The sequence below is a fragment of the Balaenoptera musculus genome, chromosome 17, assembly GCF_009873245.2.
Source record: "Balaenoptera musculus isolate JJ_BM4_2016_0621 chromosome 17, mBalMus1.pri.v3, whole genome shotgun sequence".
NCBI lineage: Eukaryota > Metazoa > Chordata > Mammalia > Artiodactyla > Balaenopteridae > Balaenoptera > Balaenoptera musculus.
In genome coordinates this window covers 53347195-53369953 of record NC_045801.1, presented here as the reverse complement: position 1 = coordinate 53369953, position 22759 = coordinate 53347195, and the positions used below count along the sequence as shown (strand labels likewise).

General features: G+C 35.9%; 2 protein-coding genes across 4 annotated transcripts in view; both read left to right on the top strand.

Annotated features, from left to right (window-relative positions):
* RALYL (RALY RNA binding protein like) overlaps positions 1–22759 on the top strand; it is an 858672-nt gene that overhangs the window by 167671 nt on the left and 668242 nt on the right. The window lies entirely within an intron of this gene.
* On the top strand, positions 12760–13014 carry LOC118883222 (40S ribosomal protein S27-like). Its single transcript, XM_036829784.1, has one exon. The coding sequence runs from the start codon at positions 12760–12762 to the stop codon at positions 13012–13014; it is 255 nt and encodes an 84-aa protein (XP_036685679.1).

Here is a 22759-nt window from a genome sequence, read left to right as displayed (position 1 = left end):
ATGAGTTTAATATTTAAATATTTAATGTTCTTAATTATCTTCAGGAATCGTTTCTTTTATTTTAGTTTAAAATAGAAGCATTTTTAATGATAGCTAGTATTCCTACCTGTACATTTTCATATTTTGTCTAATCACTTTGAAAATACTAATTTCATAAAATAACTATATAATAAAATAAAGAACAGACTTTCCCAGTTTGTATATACAAAACGGATACTTTTAGAATCTGAATTCACTCCTGCAGTAACAGGATATGCTCTGAGATGAAAAAACATAAACTCACTTTTCTAAAATTTAATAATTTCTAAATAAAATTTCTAATATACAATTTTATAATTGTATTTACTAGACATGCCTTGTGCAATCCAGTAGTCATTAGCTACGTATGGCTTATTAACCTTAAATTAATGAAAATGAAATACAATTAAAAATAGTGTGTTCATCTCTTGCTGTGGAGCACAGGGGTGTTATTTGAATACTCTCTGATCTTTTTAGGGTTTACTTGTTTCAGTTAATGCTAGAGTTTGGAAACCCCATACTTCTGTAAACTATTAAGAAATATTTTCTGAGACCCTCCCAGGTAAGCACTTGTGCTAGATGATAAACGTGAACATTTTGTATTAATCCAATAATTGTTGTGAAGTTTGTAAGACATTGTATTAACATAAAAACTACTTACTTGTAAAAGACATTGAAATATTCAGGAACTTTCTAGTGAAAGAGACACTGAAATGTTCAAGAAAGTTTTAATGAGTTATTCATTCCAGTGAAGATTAAAGGCCAATAAATAAGACAATACAGAAAGCATCCATTTTTTAAAATTTAAGTACAGTTGATTTACAATATTGTGTTAGTTTCAGGTATACAGCAAAGTGATTCATATATATATATTTTTAAGAAAGCATCCATTCCTAATCTTGACTGCAAATAGGACAAGAGGAAGCAGAGGGCACAAAGATACTATAGAATAAGAGATTTTAGTTAGATATAAGGAAATGTTTCCTGGTGTGGAAAGTAATTGCACATTGGAAGGATTTATTGAGTGAGGTTATGGGATTTCTGGAAATCTTTAAAAATAGAATACATTTCGATCTCTCTAGAGAGGTATGTGATATGCCAGCAGGCATTGAGTGCGAGGATGAATTAGATTCATTGCCATGGTTTTTTCACAGCAACAGTTCTATGAATCTGTAGAGGACAATGACATTGGATAATTCTCACTGTGCTCTGCAGGAAGTCAGGTCTCCAGACTGCTTGTCCTAACAGTGAATCAGGGCCAAAATATTATCCTACATTCAACAACTTCTCAAAAACAGGAAATTAAAAAACCTGAAAACTACAAAATGCTAGTGTTTTGTCATTTTAAGAAACAGTGTTTCTTGAAGTGGATTAGCGTTTCCTTTCCTATGCACGCTTTAGAAGCTGTGCATAGTTCTAATTATGTCAGACTGTATATTCAAATTGTAATTTTGAGGTTTAAAAATTAGAAAAGTATGTAAGGAAGTATAATTGCCACTATTTTAAAATAGTTCAATTAAATACTGCTACAATATTTGTGTTGTGCTTGAAAATATGTACAGTTTTTTCAATGGTAATACATTTTCCTGTCCTTAAATATATCTATAGAGCGCCTTGATTTTAACATTACCTTTTTTCCAACATTATCTTTTACAAACATTAATAAGAGTTGTTGCTTTTAGAAACTCTAAAGGAAATAATAGCTGGAAAACCCTCTGTAGCTTAAAGTCAGTCATTAAAACTCACAATAGGGTAAGTAATTAGAACTACCTACTCTTAACTTGTAAATAAGCATAATTCGTTCCAAAGAGGAAATATCGAAACTTGGTTCATGTCTACTGTAATGCATTACTCAGATGCTACTGAGCATTTCACATTAAGAACTTATTTCAACAACTACAACAAAGACCAAATCTGAACTGCTGACATGGCTGTTCTGCAGTGAATGGGCTAATGTTGTATTTACTGTGATTTCAGAATACATATGAAATAATGATTTGTGCCTTTAATCTGAGTGACGTGATAAGCCCCACTCCTCACTTTGTGTGAAAATATTCCATCAGACTTACACAGGTTTGATGTTCCAGCTACCTGGATTGGGTTCTAGCACTCCAATATTCAAGCCTGCGGCTGTGCTGGAAATGAGGCAGTGGGCACCCAGGTCAGAGCCACAGAGAACCAGGAAGTTGGCAAGTGGCCTGAGTACACCCACTAGGGAGGCATTGGAAGAAACTGGACAGCTAGGAAACTGGGACAGGAGGGCTAGGCTTGCTGCCATAGTTGATGGCATGGCTGCTTCAGAGCTGCAGTGAATCTCGTCACATATCCTGTACATCAAAGAAGAAATCCAAAGCCACAGCTCGCCCGAAAAGCCAATGACTAATTTTTTTTTATCCATTGATGTCATTCTCAGCCGGGTTTAAAATGGAAAGCAGAAGCAGGTCAGGCTGAGTCATACTCACAAGGCAGAATTTGGGAGAAGCAGGAATCAAAGGCTGGACCAGATGGCATTTTAAATCTGCAGAAAACTGTGTTTGAGAATAGCTGACCAAATAAACAATGAAAAATAAAAACTGACCCTGGAAGGAGAACATGCTCCTGGGAGATGGGTGGGTGAGGAAGTCAAGATAAAATTGTCTGTGTGAGGCTTCTCCAGAGAGAAGGTTCTTTTGATAGGCAGCCTGATGTAGCAGAACAAGCCCCTGCTTTGGGGTGAGACAAACACAAGTTTATTTTCATACACTAGCTGTGTGATTCTGAGCAAGATACTTACTTAATCTCTGTTTCTTCATCTGTAAAATTCCAATAATAATTCTTATCTTCCAGGTTATTCTATTTAAAATCGAACAAGTACTGTGCCTGATAATGTAGTAGAGAATCAGTGAACATTATTATGTTGAAGTTTCAGTGGATGGAAAATGCCTTTAGCATTCATTCATTCACTGCATCATTCCTTCCTTCATTCATTCAGTAAGTAATTCTTGAATAGACACAAAATGCCAGAGAGTGCTGGAGGCAGAGGATACAATCAGGAGATAGTTACACTTTCCTTAGAATATAGATCACTGGTAGCAAAGTATCAGCATAGTACTTGCTACAGAGAGGAAGGCACCAAGATTTAAGTAAAATACGGAGAGGAATTGCATGAGTTGGGTATTTGTTCTTATTGAGATCATAATGGTTTCAGACATCTCAACATTTCATGTATCCCTAATTATTCTCTCTAGAGGGATTTCTTCCTCTCTGGGTAATAGCACTTTAGCCAGTCTCACAGGAGTTGAGGCACTACTAAAGGCTTTCATATATATATATGAAATGTGTGTGTATATACATATATATAATATAAATTATATTAGAGTTTGAGTAAGAAAGCAGAACCACCATGAGTGGTTTAGACTAAGGGATTTTTTTTTTTAATTGGGATTAAACATTTCACAATTGTAAGAAACACCGGGAAAATAAAGATCTGAAAAGGGGTGATTGAGGGATCCGAAAAAAAACTAATTAATGGTGAAGAAGTTCTGTGGAATGTCTGTGGAAAGCTGCTACCTATGCATGTGATGACAAGCATGACGTCCTTGTAAGTCAACTGGGCAGCTGGACGTAAAGCAGAGATAAAGCAAGGACAAGCTGGGAGCCATGAGGACACTCTGGAACCCACAAGGACAAACCAGAAGCCACGTCCATCTGTCACTACACCTAAACTCAGTGTTGTTGGCTATTTGCTGAAGAAACTGAGGGCCTTCATCAGGGACCTGCACATGCACCTCACTCAGGACACCAAGGAACTGGAAGAGGATGGGGAGAAGGGTGAGTTTGAATGAACTGCTAGTTTGGCTGCTTTCCTGTGCAATATTGTGCCATCAAATTAGCCACAGAGTGAGTGAGATGCAGCGGCTCGTGGGGCCCTGCACAGATCTCTTGAGGATAATGAGTGATGCTTTATCGCCACCTTCCAAACATCGTGTGTATTCCTGTATGGCCAACCTAACCCAATACCACAAAGGAAAGGGAATTCTGGGAGATTCAGTTTTCAGCCTTTCTAGGTTGGCACAGTGCAAAACCACCCCTGAGAGAGGGAAGCCTTTTGGTATCATTATCCTTATAGACAAGCTCCCTGCAGTGTGATTCCATTTAACCCTGTCTGCATCTGTGATTCTCAAAAAGAGGTGGAGGAGGAGTTGAGAAGGGTAGAGCTAGGTGAATAAGGGGAGGCATCCAAGAATCACTTCAGGAGCATTTTCTAACTGCTCACCTCTGCTTCTGTTTCTTCACCTCCCAACGACCTGAGATTTTAATTACGTATTTTGATTTAGAGCAAGAGAACTTACTCTGCTACTGCTGAAAAAATCACAGCACAGCAATTACCGATACTGGTGGAAATGTGCCCCTTCCATTGGATATGTCTGTGTGGAATATAGATGAGGACCGCTGTTTTGTATTCTATAGTAGTATTTGTTTGTTTTTACTGCTGAATTCTCAGCTCCTTAAAGGCAAGAGGAGAGTCTTTCTTCTGTCTTTCACACTCTGTTCCAATTTATGTTTAGTATTGTTATGCAGTAACTCTCAACTCTCAAACTCAGGTGCCCTCAAGGGCCAAATACACAACACAAATGTGAGAGCAAAGAGGATGGTGGGGGCTGAGTGCTAGAACCAGAGTAACAGTACCTAACCTAAAGCTATTCACATGGGATGGGGCAAGTGGGAGGCAGGGGAGGGAGAGAGAGGAGTGAGAGTGATTGATAGGGGAAGAGACCAAATAAAATGCATATACCATTACCACCTGCCCCACTCCCTGGGGACATCTACACACCACCTGCCATCACTTCTGACAAAATGGTGGAGGTTGCCATTTTAATATATAAAGTTTACTTTTATTACTAGGAGCCTAAGGTTCATCCAATGTGACTTACATTAAGGAATCAAGTATTATGGATTATACTGTGACCAGCAAATGATGTTCACAAGCAATACAGATCTCTAACAGCTTTGATAATAACCCTCTAATGGAAACTAAAATAAAAATATTTTAATATTTCAATGAAGTAGCATATGACCTACTTAAAAAGCCCTTTATTGCAACTTATTGACATAGCTGGAGGAAACTAAGAAGTGTATTAATATATCACATTGGCTTATTTGTTCCCCCAATTAGTAAAATATTAGGAATTTAATAACATTAAAACTGTGAATGTGATTTGGTATTAAATAAAATGTCATTTGCTGTTATAATTAAATTAAGTTACTAAAAGAGTAAATGATCCTGAATTTACAAAAATAAATAATATTAAAAAAAAAATAAAATAAAAAATAAATAAATAAATAAATAAATAATATTTACGTTAGTAAAAAGTCTATGTGGTGATAAATCTTAAGTTTCATAAATGCTAACTTATAAAACATGGCTTTGCATTTTAAAAATTTTACAAACAATACTTATTAGGAAAGTACATTCCACACCAGTTCTTCAGTTCATAATTTTTTCTAGTTGTTCAGTTTAAGGTTTTAAAATGTTGCTAAAATATTACATTGGAAAATTAATTGACACATTTTAAGATAAATTAACATATAATTTAGAAAAGTCTACCATATGTGGGGTTAAGAAATTTAGAGAAAATCTTATTTTCAGCTCCAATTTTCAATTTTTTTTTAACTTTCTATGCAATGCATGTACCCCTCCCCCCCCCCATGCATTTCAGGGCACAAACCTCCACTGGCAGTGAGAGGCACTATTAAACTTTCATAGGTAATAAACCAGAGATGACAACTGGGAAATGCTTGGTGCATTTGGAACTGTTCGCTGATGAACAAATAACTGAATGAGTAAGTAAATAAATGAATGATTTCTACGCTTTGATTATTAACTAGTCTTCCTTTTAATGGTAAACTATCCTCCAGTCAGTTGTTAAAATACATAGTTGTTTGGGAGTTTTGAGATATACCTGTCTGATACATTTTACACTTTACATAATGTTCCACCTGTCCTTTCTTACATATTGAAGGCACAAATATGTCTCTCATATATTCATCCAATATTTTTCTCATTTACATCTAGACACTACTTGTTTTTCTTTTCCAGAGTTTATTAATTACTTATAAATCACTCTTCAGCTGTAGGATGAAACAGATTTACAGTGTTGTAAAACTAATGTTGGCCACAAAAGTCAATACCTTGACTACACTCTATAAGCTATTTATGTAAAAAATTGATGTTAGTCATTATAACTCAATTTATATCATAAATAAAGGGATAAAAAATTTAACAGTTAAAAAGAAATTATTGGCAGCAGAAGGTACCACTGATAGGGCTTAGAAAATTAAAGTAAATTTATTTTATGAAAACAGTGAGATACATATGATGGAAAAAGTATAAAGCTTTACAGGTCGGTGAGCCTGTGTGCTAACTCAGTACTGACATTATATTAATCAGAGTTTTTGGTTGTAAACAACAGAGAGCAAATATGGGTTTTAACCATGAAAGGAAGTGGTTAGCTCATAGAGTTAAATGGAATGCTGGAAACCACAGATTTCGAAATGGTTGGGAACCTAAGACAGCTACTTGGCAAAATCATGCCATTGGAATAGTGGCTAGCATCATTCTGTTGCTGATACTGGACCCCACACTGACCACACTGACACTATTGACACTGACAACACACGTGGGTGCTGCACTGTGGCTGTGGTTATAGTTGGTTTTTAACTGCCCTTAATTCTTTGGGTCACTTGCTCTAGATTCACAGTCCCAGATGATGTCTTCCTGAGTCACATATTGATGCTCTGAGGCCTGGAACCAGAGAGAGCAAGCAAGTAACTAGAATGTTCTGGTTCTGCTGTGGGAGGGAAGACCCTACCTCTAACCAAAAGATAATAGGTAGACAGAGTCTCCAAAACTGGAAGCATGAATTGTATGTATGTTAAAGTGAAATTTGTATGTATCAAAATGACTAATAAGCACTAAAACCATTAAAAAGCTGTGTGATCTAAGAGGGCACATGATTCAACTTCTCTGGATATACTTTTCTTTTTTTTTTAAATTAATCAATTAATTTATTTGGCTGCATTGGGTCTTAGTTGCGGCCTGCGGGATCTTTCATTGTGGCGTGCGGGCTTCTCTAGTTGTGGCACGCTTGCTTGTCTCTAGTTGTGGCGCATGGGCTCCAGAGTGCACAGTCTCAGTAGTTGCGGTGCATGGGCTTAGTTACCCCGTGGCACGTGGGATCTTAATTCCCTGACCAGGGATCGAACCCACATCCCCTGCATTGGAAGGTGGATTCTTAACCACTGGTCCACCAGGGAAGTCCTTGGATATAATTTTCGAACCTGCAAAATAAAGACGGGATATCCATAATGTCTACCTTAAAGCAACATAGGTTTTAAGTTCACTTAGAAAGATAATGCAAGCACACTGTGCAAACAACAACAACAGTCAGTGAGAATCTGGACCACTGGGGGTGAAATGATAGAGTACTGGTAAAGAAAATGTTTACACTATTTGATAACTAGTGATATCAGAGATGAATAACTTGGGGGCTAGTCAGCTCTTTACCTGCATGATGTATACAATTCACCACTTCCACGAACACCATAATGACAGCTAGATGTTATTACTTTTAAGGCAAATTTTCACAAGAGTGGTGAAAAGAACGAGAGATTTGGGGAGGAGCAGGAAATAGAGTCTGTGACAAAACATAGCAATCTTTCAGGTTATTTACAACAGAAAGTGGGGTAAACTACATTGTGGAGTTTGGGGAAAAACACTCTACAGAAATTCTCTTGAAAACAAAGCCAGCTACATAGTGATTGGAGAGAAATATACCTCATATAATATACCTTTATATGTTTCATAATTTTTCATATCTTTCAATATAGTTTACATCTGTAAGAAAAAAATTACTACTTTTCAGATACCTTAACAAATCCAAAGGTTAGAATCATCATAGAAGTACTCAAGTATTTTTCAGAATATTTTTATTTTAGCAAATTTTGCCTTGAGACATAACAGGCTCTCCCATACTTCTTTTGATAATAAATAACACTTTTATAGCACCTTTTATCTAAGACCACTTCAGTATCACTATAATTTTTCCCTATCCTTTTGCTCATAATTTAGTTAAGGTATCTAAGCAAATATGTAATATTGAAAGGGCTTAAACCTCAGTGGACTAGAATTTTTAAAAAGCTGTGTTTCATTGATTAAAATTTAAAAAAAAAGATTGTAGAACCGCACTATCACCAACTCTTTGTGCTTAGGAAGTCACTTTTTCTCTCCCTTTTTCAATGTTCTCATATGACAATGAGGGAGCGTCCTGAATGATTTCTAAGATTACTTTCATCTCTGAATCTATGTGATTCCATCATACCACTCCTTACTTCAGCAAGTTACAAACTCGCACTGTGTGCATAAGTAGTATTGAGTTGATGTTTCTTGACATATTTAACTCTCCTGTTAAGAATTTGTAGCTGAAAATGGAAAGTTAAATGTGTAAGAAACACAGATGTCCATGCATCTATTTGGATATGTGCTCTCTCACTCTCTCTCTCAAAAAGAATTATAGATATAGGTAGATAGATCTCTGTGTCTATTACATGTGTGTTCTTAAATTATGATAACATAATTTATTCTATGGATATTTATATTTGTACTATTATAATTCCTGATGTAAGTCTCTTATCTAAAAACCTTAGAGGCATGTTTTGGAATTTATAATCTGAAAAGTAATATAATGCATATACCATGTTTTATATAACACACCCAGAAGGATTTGGACAGCAACCCATACTCAAATATTCTACAAATATTTCTACATTCAAATATTTCTATGTTGAAATGTATTTACTATTCACAAATAAACATTGCAGTTGAATTTTTACCATGTGCATGTATTATACTTAAATAAAATCAAAATACTATTAAAAAAAAGAAAAGCAGAATAATGTGTTCAGAAAATAAAACCTTGATGTTTAAAAAAAGAAAAAAAAACATTTCAACAGCTTCACGTCAAGTTCATGCCTAGTTTGCCAAATTAGTTCAGATCAGGTCAAGTTTTGCCATCAAATGAATTAGAAAACAAAACCTTTAGTTTTAAGAGATTTTTGGATTTTATTTTTGTGCATAATGGATTTTGAACATGTTTATGAATGCTTTGTCTGACCAGAAAGGCCCTCTTTTTAGAAACAGTTTTTGGGTTTGCTTCTGTTCCAACTAGATGTTCTGCATTGAATCTTAATGGCGTCTACAGACCACATCCCTTGCTGGACACAGTTGCTTAGCCCACCTGGGGACACTTACCTCCAGCTATGACTATCATATTTTTCCTTGGGACTTTTAAATTACAGCAAAAAGACATGAGTTCATCTGTCACTTTCTCTCTGGTGGCAGAGGTTTTGAGAACCATCAGGAGCCGTGTTTCTTGGCTTACGGGAAAAGTTTGGCCGCGCAGAGAGAAAATGAAGGGAGCCTATATGGAGATACAAGGGTGAGAATTGGAGAGTGTCGTGTCAACCTTGCAGTCTCTGATTCTTGTTCCTGAAGCATCCCATTTGCAACCTTCTCCTTTCCAACAGTTTTGTAGTTCCCATGGCTTTAACAAACCAGTGTACGTTCATTTACCTTTAGTAGTTTGAGCTGGGTTTTAATTATTTTCATCTGAAAGACCCCTAACCAAGAATGGAAATATCTTTGTTGAGCTGCAGATGTTCATTTTGATATTTGAGCCTTTCCATTTGTCTTGAGTCCTGCAGGGTAACCCAGGTGCCCATTAATACCTCCATCTCTAAAGGGCAAGCCTGTTTAATCAGAGGTAATGCTGTGGCAGCAGCTTAACCCAGAAATCTCCTTTGCTTAACACAACAGAAGTTTGTTTCATGTTTACTGCACCTCTAAGTCCGTTTGCAGAGAACTCTGCCTCATGTGGTCACCCATGGGCCAGGCTGACAGAGGTTCCACCATCTTTTACTTGCACCATCTGGGGAAGGTGGCCTCCTGGTCACTGTGAAGAGGAGGAGAAGACTGAGGGATCAAGCACATTCTCTGAAATGCTTGTGTCAGGAGTGACACACACCACTTCTGTGCACAGCCTTTTGTCCAGAAAGAGTCAGTGACTACTGACGCACAGGAGGGTTCCTGGTGCTGAGAAATGGAGAGCGGAGAGCACGGGTTATTCCGTGAACCGCAGCCACACTGTCATCTTGGAATCCAATAAAATCTAGACTTAAGTTTAAGGGGTATCAAACTTAACAGTTGTGATGGACAAAATTTTTTTCTTGGAAAATAATTAATCGATGGAGGCCAAAGGAAAAGAGATTGTCTGAGAGCAGCCTCTGTAGGGGACTGTGTGCCAACTTTCTGTCAGTAAGGGCTTCTGATTGGAGTTCTGGGTTCTGCATGTTGTTTCTCTTCTCTGACTGTGAAGACACATTTCTGTCCAGTTCAGTCATTTCCTACAGATCTTCTGATCAAGATTTCAATGATAGATGAAGGGAACTGGGGAAAGACAGCGGGAGAGTAGGTTATAGAAACATTTCCAGGAGAATTTGTTTCTCCTTTAATCACTAGTTTTACTTTCACTCAAGCATGTTAATTTAGATGTTCTTAAATCAGGAGTATATTTATTTTGAACCTTTTAACACTGCAAATCAGCTAGCTGAGTTTCATATTCTAAAAGAACAAGGTAAACAAATGACACTAGTGAATAGAAAACATTAATCTCTCACATGCTTTAGTTTAAATAGTTATAGGAAAGTTCTCTCCTATTAAAATACATTAGCCTATAGCAAACCATTAAAAATTCTAATGAATCCTTTTCTTCCCAAAGAAAACTATTTAAGCATTCGATCAGTTAATATAATGGATTAAAATAGAACATGATTTTGGTAGCACAATTTCAAAACAGAAGGAATTAGAGACATTCAGATACTGAACATTCAGCACAAGCTATGATTTCAGCAGGGAGTCTTATTTGGCCTTTCTTCATTCTAATTCCATCAATTTCAAATTTCATTAAGAGCAATGGGACACAAAAAATTCCAACAGTGATGCTTTACAAAACCCTGCAAGTTTTGAATAATATTGGTCTTTGTCATCATTTTATTTCCAAGTGTATGTGTTTATATTCTTTTGCTGAGGAATGACTCAGTATTTCTCCCAGTGGGCATTGAAGAATTAAGTTTTAAAAGACAATGTGTATTCAGTTTCACTGTGTATAGCTGAAATAATCTGATTTAACTTGGTTACGTGTAAAAATTTGGGTAAGACTAAGAGAATTACCTAATTACCTTTTGAGAAGACTAAGATGAATTACCTAACCTTCTGAATCATCTGCTGAAATAGTTAGATTTTCAAGAATAAGAAGTTATTATTTTCATGTAAATTAAAGGTGTTTTCAGAGTAGTTAGAACTAACACAGGAAGTTATACACACACACCGCCGCCCACCACACCCATCCATACATGCATAAAGTGATGTTTTGTGTTTCAGTGTATATTGTCCATGAATTGTGTAAATGGCAAGCCGTATGATTTGTTCAGTAAAATTAGTATTTTAGAGTGGTAAGGGACAGAAGTAGGAACAAAGGAAACCAATGAAAGTTCCCAGCTTCGAAACAGTAGGTGTGCTACAAGTGATTATCAGTAAAGACCCTTCAGTACTGCTAGATGGTGGTGGTTAGCTCCATGTATTAGGACTTGAATAATTACACAAACTACAGTTGAGTAAGTGGTCAGATATTTTCAACACTGTGAAGGAACAAACTGGCAGAAGCCTGGCAGCAGGATGAGGGCAGTACCTTTTATTCACTTCGTGGGAATTAGGAGGTTAGGGTTGCTCTTGTGGTCAGTAGGTTATCAGATTATCAGAGTTTATAAAACAAAGCCTCAGATTATCAGAGGTTGCAGAAATACCTTGTTTCAGAGAAAGGAGAGAAAAAGAGTCTTACTAATAAGATTATTATTATTATTTCTGGGTAAAAAATCCTCAAAGAGTGCTACTACTGAAAAATTAAATTATTAGGCAAACACACCCTGGTCTGTGATGTTGAGAATAGAGATTGAATAGAATAGAGTGCTACTCCCTTTCCTCATAATCCGTTTCTCTCATGCCTCCTCACAGAAGCCCACTGATTTTGCATTATGTTTAGCTTCTTAAAAGTCTCCCAGAATCTCTATTTCTACTGTCTTCTATTCCCCTGTTAAAGGAAGCCTCTTCAATTCCCATTTATTCAGTTTATTACATGCCAGGAGCTGGGCTAAACACATTAATGTATTTAATATTATCTGGTAAAAAAAATTTGTGATAACAGGCATTGACACTATTTTTTTCTTCACCATGAAACATATCTGTGGGCAATATCCTAGGAGGGAGATGTTTAGAGATTTTTCGTGGAAATATTTAGTGGCATTTAATACCCTTCACTCTTTCTTTTCAACAAACAAAAAACAACAAAACTGTTCAAAACTATTACTTCCTTATTAAATTTCTATATTACATTTTTTGTGATTATAACTGCAACTGTCATAATCATAAAAGAGAGAAATGTAAGACCTCTGGAGCTCAAATTCAGGAAAATGGAAAACAAATTTATAGTAATCATTCATATGTATATAGGGGAAGCTTTTGACATCTTATTTAAGTGAACTTACTGGACACTAAAATCCAAAGTCCTTAGGAGGCTACATTCTGAAACACTGACTCATAACATTAAAAAATTATTAGACTTTCTGGGATGATGACTTCCCCATGAGAAGATGCCTCTTGCAAAGGATCTCCTTCATCCCTCTCCAAGACAGAAGAGGATACACAAGAAGAAGTGCCTGGTGCAGAGCCCCAGTTCCTACTTCATAAATGTGAAATGCCCAAGATGCTATAAAATCACGACTGTCTTTAGCCATGCACGAACAGCAGTTTTGTGTGTTGGCTGCTCTACTGTCCTCTGCCAGCCTGCAAGAGGAAAAGCAAGGCTTACAGGAGGATGCAGCATTACAAGACAGAAGCAGCATTAAAAGTACCCTGAATCAAGATGAATGGGAAACCATCCCATAAACACATTTTGAATACAAAAACATCATTAAAGATGAGAAAAAACTTTAGATTCTTCAGCAATTTGGAGAACTGTTCATAAAGGTAAACCCTTTGAAGATGTCTGCCTTAATGCACAATGTTCTTGAAAAAAAGTAAAGTTGGTAAATTTTAATTCTAATGAACTCAGGAAGCACAGTGAGAATTCAGTGTTGTGGGAGGTGATAATGACACTGCATGCAGCCAGCTTATAAGACACTTAACAGCTCTGATTAGCAGTAGAATAGCCTGGCCAGAGCATTAAGTCTTCTACATGAATTTTAAAAACATAAAAACCAAAAAGAAAATAAAACCCAAAAAGTATTTAAAGTGCTTGGCAGCAACTGAAGTAATTTGTATGTAAACCATGCTAGAGATTTCAAGATATAGAGGAAGAGAGATAACAGTGGAGACATGGTACCTCCTGGCTGCTAATGGAGGACGTCCGTATCCACAACAACAAAAACCGTCCCTGGGCACATTTTTGTGAACATTTCTGACTGTTATCTACCACTAGGGAAAAAGGAAGACGAGGTATTTGCCTTCTGAGAACTCTGGCAGATGAATGGCAGACATTGGGCTACACTCAGCCAATCATAAGCATCCTCCTGGTGTGTATTTAGTCTGGATATATCATTTAAAAAAAAAGGATAGTTTAAAATCTATTCTGCAAGTGGCAGCAGCAACAGCACCCTCTTGGCTCCTTGGCTCCAATAGGATAGTGGGCGTGGGAGCCAAGGAGCCAAGAGCAGTTTAAAAACACAGTCTTTGTGAGGTCATCTTGAGTGTGGTTCTAACCACCAGGCTTCCTTTGATTTCTGAACATTTTCAAGCCCAAATCACCCTCATGCCCATTGATTCTCTGAGCCACCCATCATCTATCCATTAAGGTTATTTTTGTCTCAGGATATACAGGGTCATTTTCTATTTTTTTCATCCAGAATCTTGACTGCAGCCCACGTACAATAGCCAGATACCACAGTGGATACAAATTGTCCAAGCTTCCACTGTGAGCCAGATCTGAACCATATGATTCTTTATCATTGTGAGATTCTTAAAGTTTATACCATAAATTTACTGTTTGCAGTCTGGAAGAGAGCACATAGTGATATTTAACAAATACCTCTTGTATGAAAGAGGGAAGTAGGCATTTTATGCATAATTCAGTGGAAGTTTGAGCCTCACAGATTCAAAGACCTAAAGCTATTTTATAGAATACACTAAAGCCGGTAACAGGAAGCTATAGAGAGAATTACTTGATCACATTTTTGTGAAAATTGAGCACAGGCAGGGGTGTTAATGGTGCAATGGTGGTATGCAAATATATGCCACATGCTTTACTAAAAACTCAATTCTAATGATTGTTTTTTAACATCTTTATTGGAGTATAATTGTTTTACATTGTTGTGTTAGTTGCTGCTGTATAACAAAGTGAATCAGCTATATGTAAACATATATCCCCATATCCCCTCCCTCTTGCATCTCCCTCCCACCCTCCCTATCCCACCCCTCTAGGTGGTCACAAAGCACCGAGCTGATCTCCCTGTGCTATGCGGCTGCTTCCCACTAGCTATCTATTTTACATTTGGTAGTGTATATATGTCAATGCCACTCTTTGTAATAAACGTTAAAGAACATTCAACTTAATTTGCTGAAGTAGGTATAAATAATTTATAAAGATAATGTCATTCAACAAAAGACTGAACATGTGTAAGAGTGAACTGTGAAGTCTTTGGTCAAAACATATCCACTACTTTGTAATGGTCAATGTACCAGAATCCTGGCTGATTAAGCAATGTGACTGCCATCCATCAAGGCTTCAAAAAGACTAGTGATTTTCATTTTCTAATCTTGCAACCTGGTGGACTAAAACAAGTTGTCAGTGTACACCCTTTGAAGATAAAATAATAAAATGTGAGAATGGTGAGTGCATATTTTTCCATGATTTATTTAAAGAATTTAATAAAGCAATAAGATTATTAACTGAATGACGCTGCCCATGTGGTGCTTTTAAAATAATGTTTAATACAGTAGTCTCTTTTAGAACACATTACTTTGAGAATTTCTTGCTTGGAGAGATAAACTGTGTGTTCTTAATTATCCTGAAACAAGTATAGTTAAAAATAGATTTTCACATAATAGTTTTACCTCCAAGGGAATGATATTTCATGTCTTTGTAGACATCTAAGAAGATATAATATATGTATATTAAAAATTCAATTGCATAGACACCAGCATCCTTCTAAGAACAATAGATGAGTTTGGGAGACTGGAGAACTGGCCTTCATAAAATCTCACTATGGTTGTGGCTGAGTTATTTATTTATAAAATGGGCAAAATGCATTAATCATAAATGATAGCTTTTTAGAATACAGAGCAGAGTCTAGAATTATGATTATCGTGTGTTTCCCACAAGATCTAACTGATATGCCATGTTGAGATGGTAACTTCTGTCCTTGAGACAGTTCATTTGGCTCTTTTCACTGCTCTCTAGAAGAAAATAAAGCTCCTTACCCAGCTTTGAGTTTGCTGTAATACGACATGTGATAATTTGACATCATAGTTTATTGCTTCAGGTAAACTCATAGCATGAAAATAGGAAACTATTTATTGAGTGCTCACCACATGGGAGATCAGATGTACTAGTTCTGGATTTCTATTGTTTGCTCCTATACATTGAACTGCTGGTGGTCTGTGAACTTGCATTTCAAATCCAGTTTTGCCCTTGGAAGCTGCCTGTTCTCTCAGTACCTATTCTGCTATCGATTGCTGCCTGTTTTCTCAGACTTAGCTCCATGTTCTGTGGATATGTCCCAAATCACTTTCTCATTTAGATCAGGCTTCAGTCTGGAATATGGAAATTTACATTTGAACAGTACATTATAAAAGAAACAAAATTCTAATTGCCTCCCTGGGAAATCTCACTGAAGGAGGCATTGGGAAGATACTTAACAATTTTTGTAATCCTCTGATGGATTAGTTAATGATGAGTTAATTGTAATAATTATCGATAATAACAGTGGTGAGAGAGGTGATCAAATTAGGACTAGATTAAAGTGTTTTCACTGGTTTAAAAACAGTGCTTTATGTCACTTTGACTGATTGTACAACATTCATTCACATACAGGGAGGTCAAGAGTTGTTAGTGCGTACATTCAAGTGCTTGTCAATAAAAGAGTAATACCTCCTAGCATTCATACTACTCTGACAGTGTATTTATAAATATTCCTGATATCAGCTTTAGTAATGAATACAACTTGAAATAATTTAATGACAATATAAAAACTTCACAGGTGCCAGCTTATTAATTAAGAGATTTTCATCTACAGTGTACTCTCCTTCAAGATATATGAAAATATGCCTTTAATTTGCTTTAATACTGGTTGATTAACACTAGAAGGTTTACATTGAGAATTGTCATGAATGACCTGATTTCACAGCATGTTTAGTGAATTGTGTTTTATTCATTACTCCATCATATGATATGAAATTTTAGTGCTGGTAGTCTCTATGTTTCTTGAAAGATTAGATGATTTATTTTCTCTTTTTAATAGGAAGACGTTTATGTATGTATATATGTATTTGTTTATTTTTGTTTTTGGGGTTTTTTTTGGCCACACCTTGCAGCATGGGGGATCTTAGTTCCCTGACCAGGAACTAAGTCCCCTTCATTAGGAGCACAGTCTTAACCACTGGACTGCCAGGGAAGTCCCAGATAATTTATTACTGTAGAAATAATATGCACTTAGGTTAGAATTCTGGTTTTGCTTCATTTGATGTCACGCAGGTTACTTAATTCCTCTAAAGGTTTGGTTTATTTATCTGCAAAATGGGACAAATGATGTCTATTTCATAAACTTCCTCCCTCCTCACATCCAATCCGTTTTGAGCCCTGTAACTTCTTTCTGTAAAATATACTTAAGAAACATAATATTTCTGAGATATAAACCAATGTATTTTCTTCCTTGGTAATCTCTAGTCCCTTGTTACCCATAGGTTTACATCAAGAACCACCCCTGGTGGACCTTCACTGGAGAGTTATTTTCATGTTATGGAGAAGATAATCTTTACACCTGAGTTCACAGGACCGTGAGGGCTTCCTACCACTAAGAATGAGGACCAGATGATGTAAGATATATTTAGATCACATGGGAAGAAAAATAGGAAAGCTTGTTCCTTTTGCTGCTTTAGAGTGCAAGTAAAGAGAAGCAAGCTGCCAAGTTACATGTATTTCCTGTTTAAAAATCCTAGAAGTGGAGAGGGAAAGGCAGCAGGTGCTTTGGTCTCCCATCATAAACTTGGGAGAAGACTGCAGTTGCCTGGGGTAGACCAGCGTCAATGGTGGGAACCCAAGCAAAGTAGGAAAGTGGTATCACAAAATGCTTAAGAGAAGAGAGGGTCAAAAGTAGCCACCCCACATTTGCCTGGCAGGATGAAGAAGTTTCTACCTGCTTTGCGGTATATGGCATGATATATGCATTCATCAGCAGTGTATTGTATCAAGTCGCCCATGACTTTGCATGAGGTGTCCCCCTACAGAAGCTGAGGGCTGGGCAGCTTTGGAAGGAGCTGTTGGAGGACGTGGTTGATCTTAGAAGGTCCACCAATGCCACCAAGTGAAGGTTAGGCCAAATCAGCAAAAACAAACAAAAATGCACCCCCCCCCTCCCGATTCTAACAGTCATATCAGGAACAGAGAAGCCAGGAAAACTCCCAGCAATCAGGTGGTACAGGGTAATCACCAAAAAGAAAGAGAAAACCCAATGTACAGCCATGAGCATGCCCCCTCTACTCTCAATGAGAGTGTTTAAGCATCCTTCTTCACTAAAGTCATAATATCTTACAAAATTTTAAAGCTTTACTATTTATTCCTAAGTCTTTAATCCACAATGATTTGTTACATATGTATACCCATAGGAGGTGTACCCATAGGAGGTGTAGTCAGGATCTAACTTTACCATTTTCCATGGAGATAACTTCTTGTTAAGGAGCCATTTATTAAAAAAGTGTTTCTCTCCACATTGAATTGTAATGCCACCACTTTCAAACAGTATTTCTCTCTCTAAATATCTATTTATCTATCTTATCATCTATCTATCTATCTATCTATCTATCTATCTATCTATCTATCTATCTATCTATCTATCTATCTATGGATTACAATCTATTCCAGTGTTCTATTTGTCCATCCCTATATAACTCAATACACCATGTTTATTTATTTATTGCCACAGTTTTAAAATTAATCTTGGTATCTGGTAGGGAATGAGCCTTAACTTTGTTCTTTCTTCAAAATTGAAAAATGTTGCTTCTTGGCAGTTTTTTATAAATTTTTAGGGTCAGTTTCTCTAATTCTGTGAGAAACTTTGCTAGATTTTGATTGAAATTGATGTAAATTTATAGTTAAATTCAGAGACAAAGGGCATATTTGCAATGAGTGTCCTCCATCCAACAACAAACAATCTCATGCTTTTTTTTTTTCTGGTCTGCTAAAGTCTCTCAACAATATTTTGTGAATGTCCAAAGGACAGCTCACACCTCTTTTGTTGGACATTTCTGGGTACCTTATTATTTTGTTGCTATTGTAAAAGGGTGTTTATCTCCCCACTTATTCTTTCAAATCAGTTATTTCTGGTATAAAGGCATGTTATTGATTTTGTAGACTGCTTTAACACCCAGCATCTTTGCAGCAGTTTCCTTAGTCCTCAAACTTTACAAACACAATTTTATCTTTTCCTTACCAGTTTTAATATTAATAGAAGTTTATACAGATGGTTCTTTATTATATTCCTAATTTTATGTGAATATTTTAAATGCTTCCATTAAGTATTGTGTTTACTTTTCATTTTTGATAGCTATTCTTTATCAAGTTAAGGGTTTAACTTTTTTTCTAAGCATATTTTTATTTAATAGACATTTTTTTTTCAGTGTTTTTTTCCTTTTACTGAGATTGGTACATGGTTTTTCCTTTTTTAACCTATTAAATTAAATGTTACTTTAGTAGATATTCTTGTGTTGAATCATACTCTGGTGACAATATTACTTTATCCTCTTTTTACATTCCCATTTCAACAATTACCAATGTATTTGTTGGTATGATTGGTTTTTTTTTTTAACCTTGTTTCAGGTCCCCCCATTTCTCTGTAATTGTTGATATGATTTTTCTCTGTAGTTGTTGGTATGATTTTTTACCTTGTTTCAGGTCCCCCATTTCTCAGTGTTTGACCTTGTCCTCAACCCCTTCCCCACTTGAAATTTATATGTGCATCTCTTCCTTCTCTCAACACTCCTTCTTATCTTAAAGTAAAAGGTTGTCCTTAACACTCACTCTTTCCCATTCTCTCTGTTTCACCATCTTTCCGTCTTCTTCAATTACTTATCTATTTCATTTCTGATGTACAGTTTCTTCTTTTCTACTACTTCCATATTCTCTGCTTCCAAATGTGCTTATGCTCCTGTTCCTTGCAATTTCCTTCGATCTGCATTACACCCGAGGTGATCCACCCTTTTCTTTATTTGACATCAGAATTTTTTGTTTGTTTGTTTTTTTGTTTTGCCCCAGTGTGTGGCTTGTGGGATCTTAGTTCCCTCATCAGGGATCGAACCTGGGCCCTCGGCAGTGAAAGTGCGGAGTCCCAACTGCTGGACTGCCGGAGAATTCCCTGACATCAGATATATTGGAGGGATAGAAAAGGTTTGGTGCTCAGGACCTCAGCTCCCGCACCCCCCACTGTTCTCAAACTGCACTAAGTTTATGTGACCTAATTACTAAGTCAATTAACCTGTTTTCATCCTTCATTCAATTGAATCTTCTTGATGCGTCTAACATGGCCTGCTGTCTTCTTGATATAGTTGTCTTCATTAGTTTCTGTGACACTGTTTTTCTTTGATTTTCTTTCTATATACCTGATGATTATTGCTGTAGCTTTTTTCCTTGCTGTCTCCCCTCTAAATATTAATGAATTTGTACATAGGAAAAAAACTAAAAGCATCTTTTGAAACATTAAAGGTCTGTTGATTACATAAGTTTCACTGATGATTGGAAATTCTGTCTAATGTGGTTTTTGAATGTCTCTAAATTATAAATAAATTATATGATCAAATTAATATCATCAAAAATTTATTTTTTTTGCATTAGAGGTATTTTCTCTCTTTTGTCTCTGTAATGATTGGGCATATCGTACATGAGAATGTCAAAAAGTGGACATCTGCTGGTTAAAATACTTACATTTGGGATGGGAATTAAATATATGTTCTTTATCAACATTAAACCAGCTCTAGGATAAAAAATTACTGCAGTCAATTTTTTTTTTTAATCGAAATATGACTAACATATCTCGTTTGAAATAGTTATTCTTAAGGTTGTCTTTAATTTTTTTCCCATGGTTTTAACATTGCTAATTAAGTCTACAAAAATCTGTACATAATACATACTGATGCATAAAGAAAATGCATCAGCTTACCAGATTGTTCTATGATGGCTTAGATTATCAAACATTTGCAAGTTAAATTCAATATTACTGTAAAAATTTAAAGAATTAGTGGAGATTAACATAATTATATCTGTTCTGTTAATGAATAACCAAAATTTTAAAGTTCTTCAAGCTATTTTATATGCTTATTAGGGTAGTTTTAATTATTCATTTTTATTTAAAATTAAATGATGTTAAGCATACAGTGTTTGATGAATATAAAAATATGTACTATTGAATTATAAATCATTTTCCCTCTAGCTTCCAACTTGAAATGCCAAGCATTTCACTGATCTTCATATTTCACATAATGTAGAACCATTTATGGTCCCTGTGCTGTTATATGGAAAATAGCAATACTCGTCAACCATTTAAGCTTCATAAAGCCAAAAGGTGTTATTTCATTTGTGAGCTTCTTTTGTAATAAATACTGATCAACTCTCCTCTCTTATTTTTCTTTGTGAACTTTACATGATGTAAGGCAGTTAGCACTCACCATGGAGGGTGTTTATTGGGTTTCTTCCATGGCAGGAGACCACAAGCTCAGTGAGGGTGGCAGCAGGTCTTTCTTATTTGCCATTATATTCTCAGCACTTAACATAACGCATGGTTAGCATGAATGAATGCATTTATTTTCAAACTTTTGTTTCTATGCTTTTGAATATAGTTATTAATTAAAAATGAGCCACCCCTATGTCTTTATCACTGCTTGGTCCTTAGGGCGTCAGAAGAATATTAAAACATGTTGCCTCCTGTCAAAGGCCTTCAGTGTAACTGGAGATACAGTTTATAGAATATGGATCAGTATAAGACATTATATAATTAAGATCCTACTTGAATTTCACAAAGTATAAATGATGTAGGTATTCATTAATGAGGGCCTTCCTACAGAGAACCAGATCATGGAAGTGATAGCAGAATGAAGCATAGAGAAGAAATATGTGCAAGAAACAGGGAACTTTGGTTTCTGCATGAATGGAGCAAGACATTGAAGGCTTGAGGAAGGAAAAATCATAAAGCATTGGAGAGGCAAGAGGACCCAGGTCTCATTAAAAAAAGAAAAGAGAGTGTTTGGAAATCGGGTAGTATTTGTATCTTGATAATAAAGGATTCTGAAAGGCAGGTAAAGTACTTTTTTACCTTAGAGAGAAAAAAATATAGGGATCTAATGAATATTGTGAGGAAAAGAATAAGCTGATGGTATATTGCAGTACCTAAGGTAAAATCATAAATCAGATAAACTGAAGTACAGTGTGAAATTCAGTGAGTGAAGACCTGGGATTTAGGTAGAGACAGCAGGAATTGAAAGAAGAGAAAAGATGGGGTGATTGACTTCAGATAGTTAAATGAAAAAGAGGTGAACCAAGCTGTCTAATTTGGGTAAAGACATGAACTGGCTTCTGTAGTTAGACATAGGAAAATTGAGAGATGAAGGTGAAGTTTTGACACGTGAAATTTGAGATGGTAGCCAGATAGTTACATGGAAATGTCCCCCAAATAAGGAAACTACTTAAAACTATATTATACAAAATAATTCCCCAGGCCCACCTACCTGCATACATATTCACACTATTTTATTCTCTTTAATTTTTGTCTGTTTCTTCCAGGACATTTCCATCTTATAAATTTTATTTAGTTTTTCACTATCATTTTTAAAATTTATTTTATAAATGGTAAGTTGCTTTCAGTAGGCTAGTGCAGTTATCAAGATGAGTGAAATGTTGTACAATCATTCTAAATACAAAATTACTTATTTGAGAAAGATATAAAGTTTCCCTTCCTTTAAATGGAGATGATAATTCTTGCCCTACCTAAGCTCACAGGGTTGTTGTAAAGATCAGCAGAGATGATGGGTATGAAAGCACTTTGAAAACTAAAATCCTTTACAAATGCAAGATCTCATCATTATGATTATACAGTGCCCTCTATATGAACCTGAAACAATTTTCAATTTTCATCTATCATGTCACTCTTCTAATTCCTGTAGAGTATGTCCCACAGATTTTTATCATAGGACTCTATTTTAATCAACGACAAATGCATTTTCATGAAGCATAATATTGTTTCTATAATAGATATTTCTTTGAACTCTGGATGAAGACTAATACACATTTCAAGGACCAATATACTTCTGAGAGTTTCTTCCTATCTCTTTCATTTTATAACTTCATCTTTTCCCACTCTGTGAGTTTTAATTCTAGGATAAGCACTACCCATG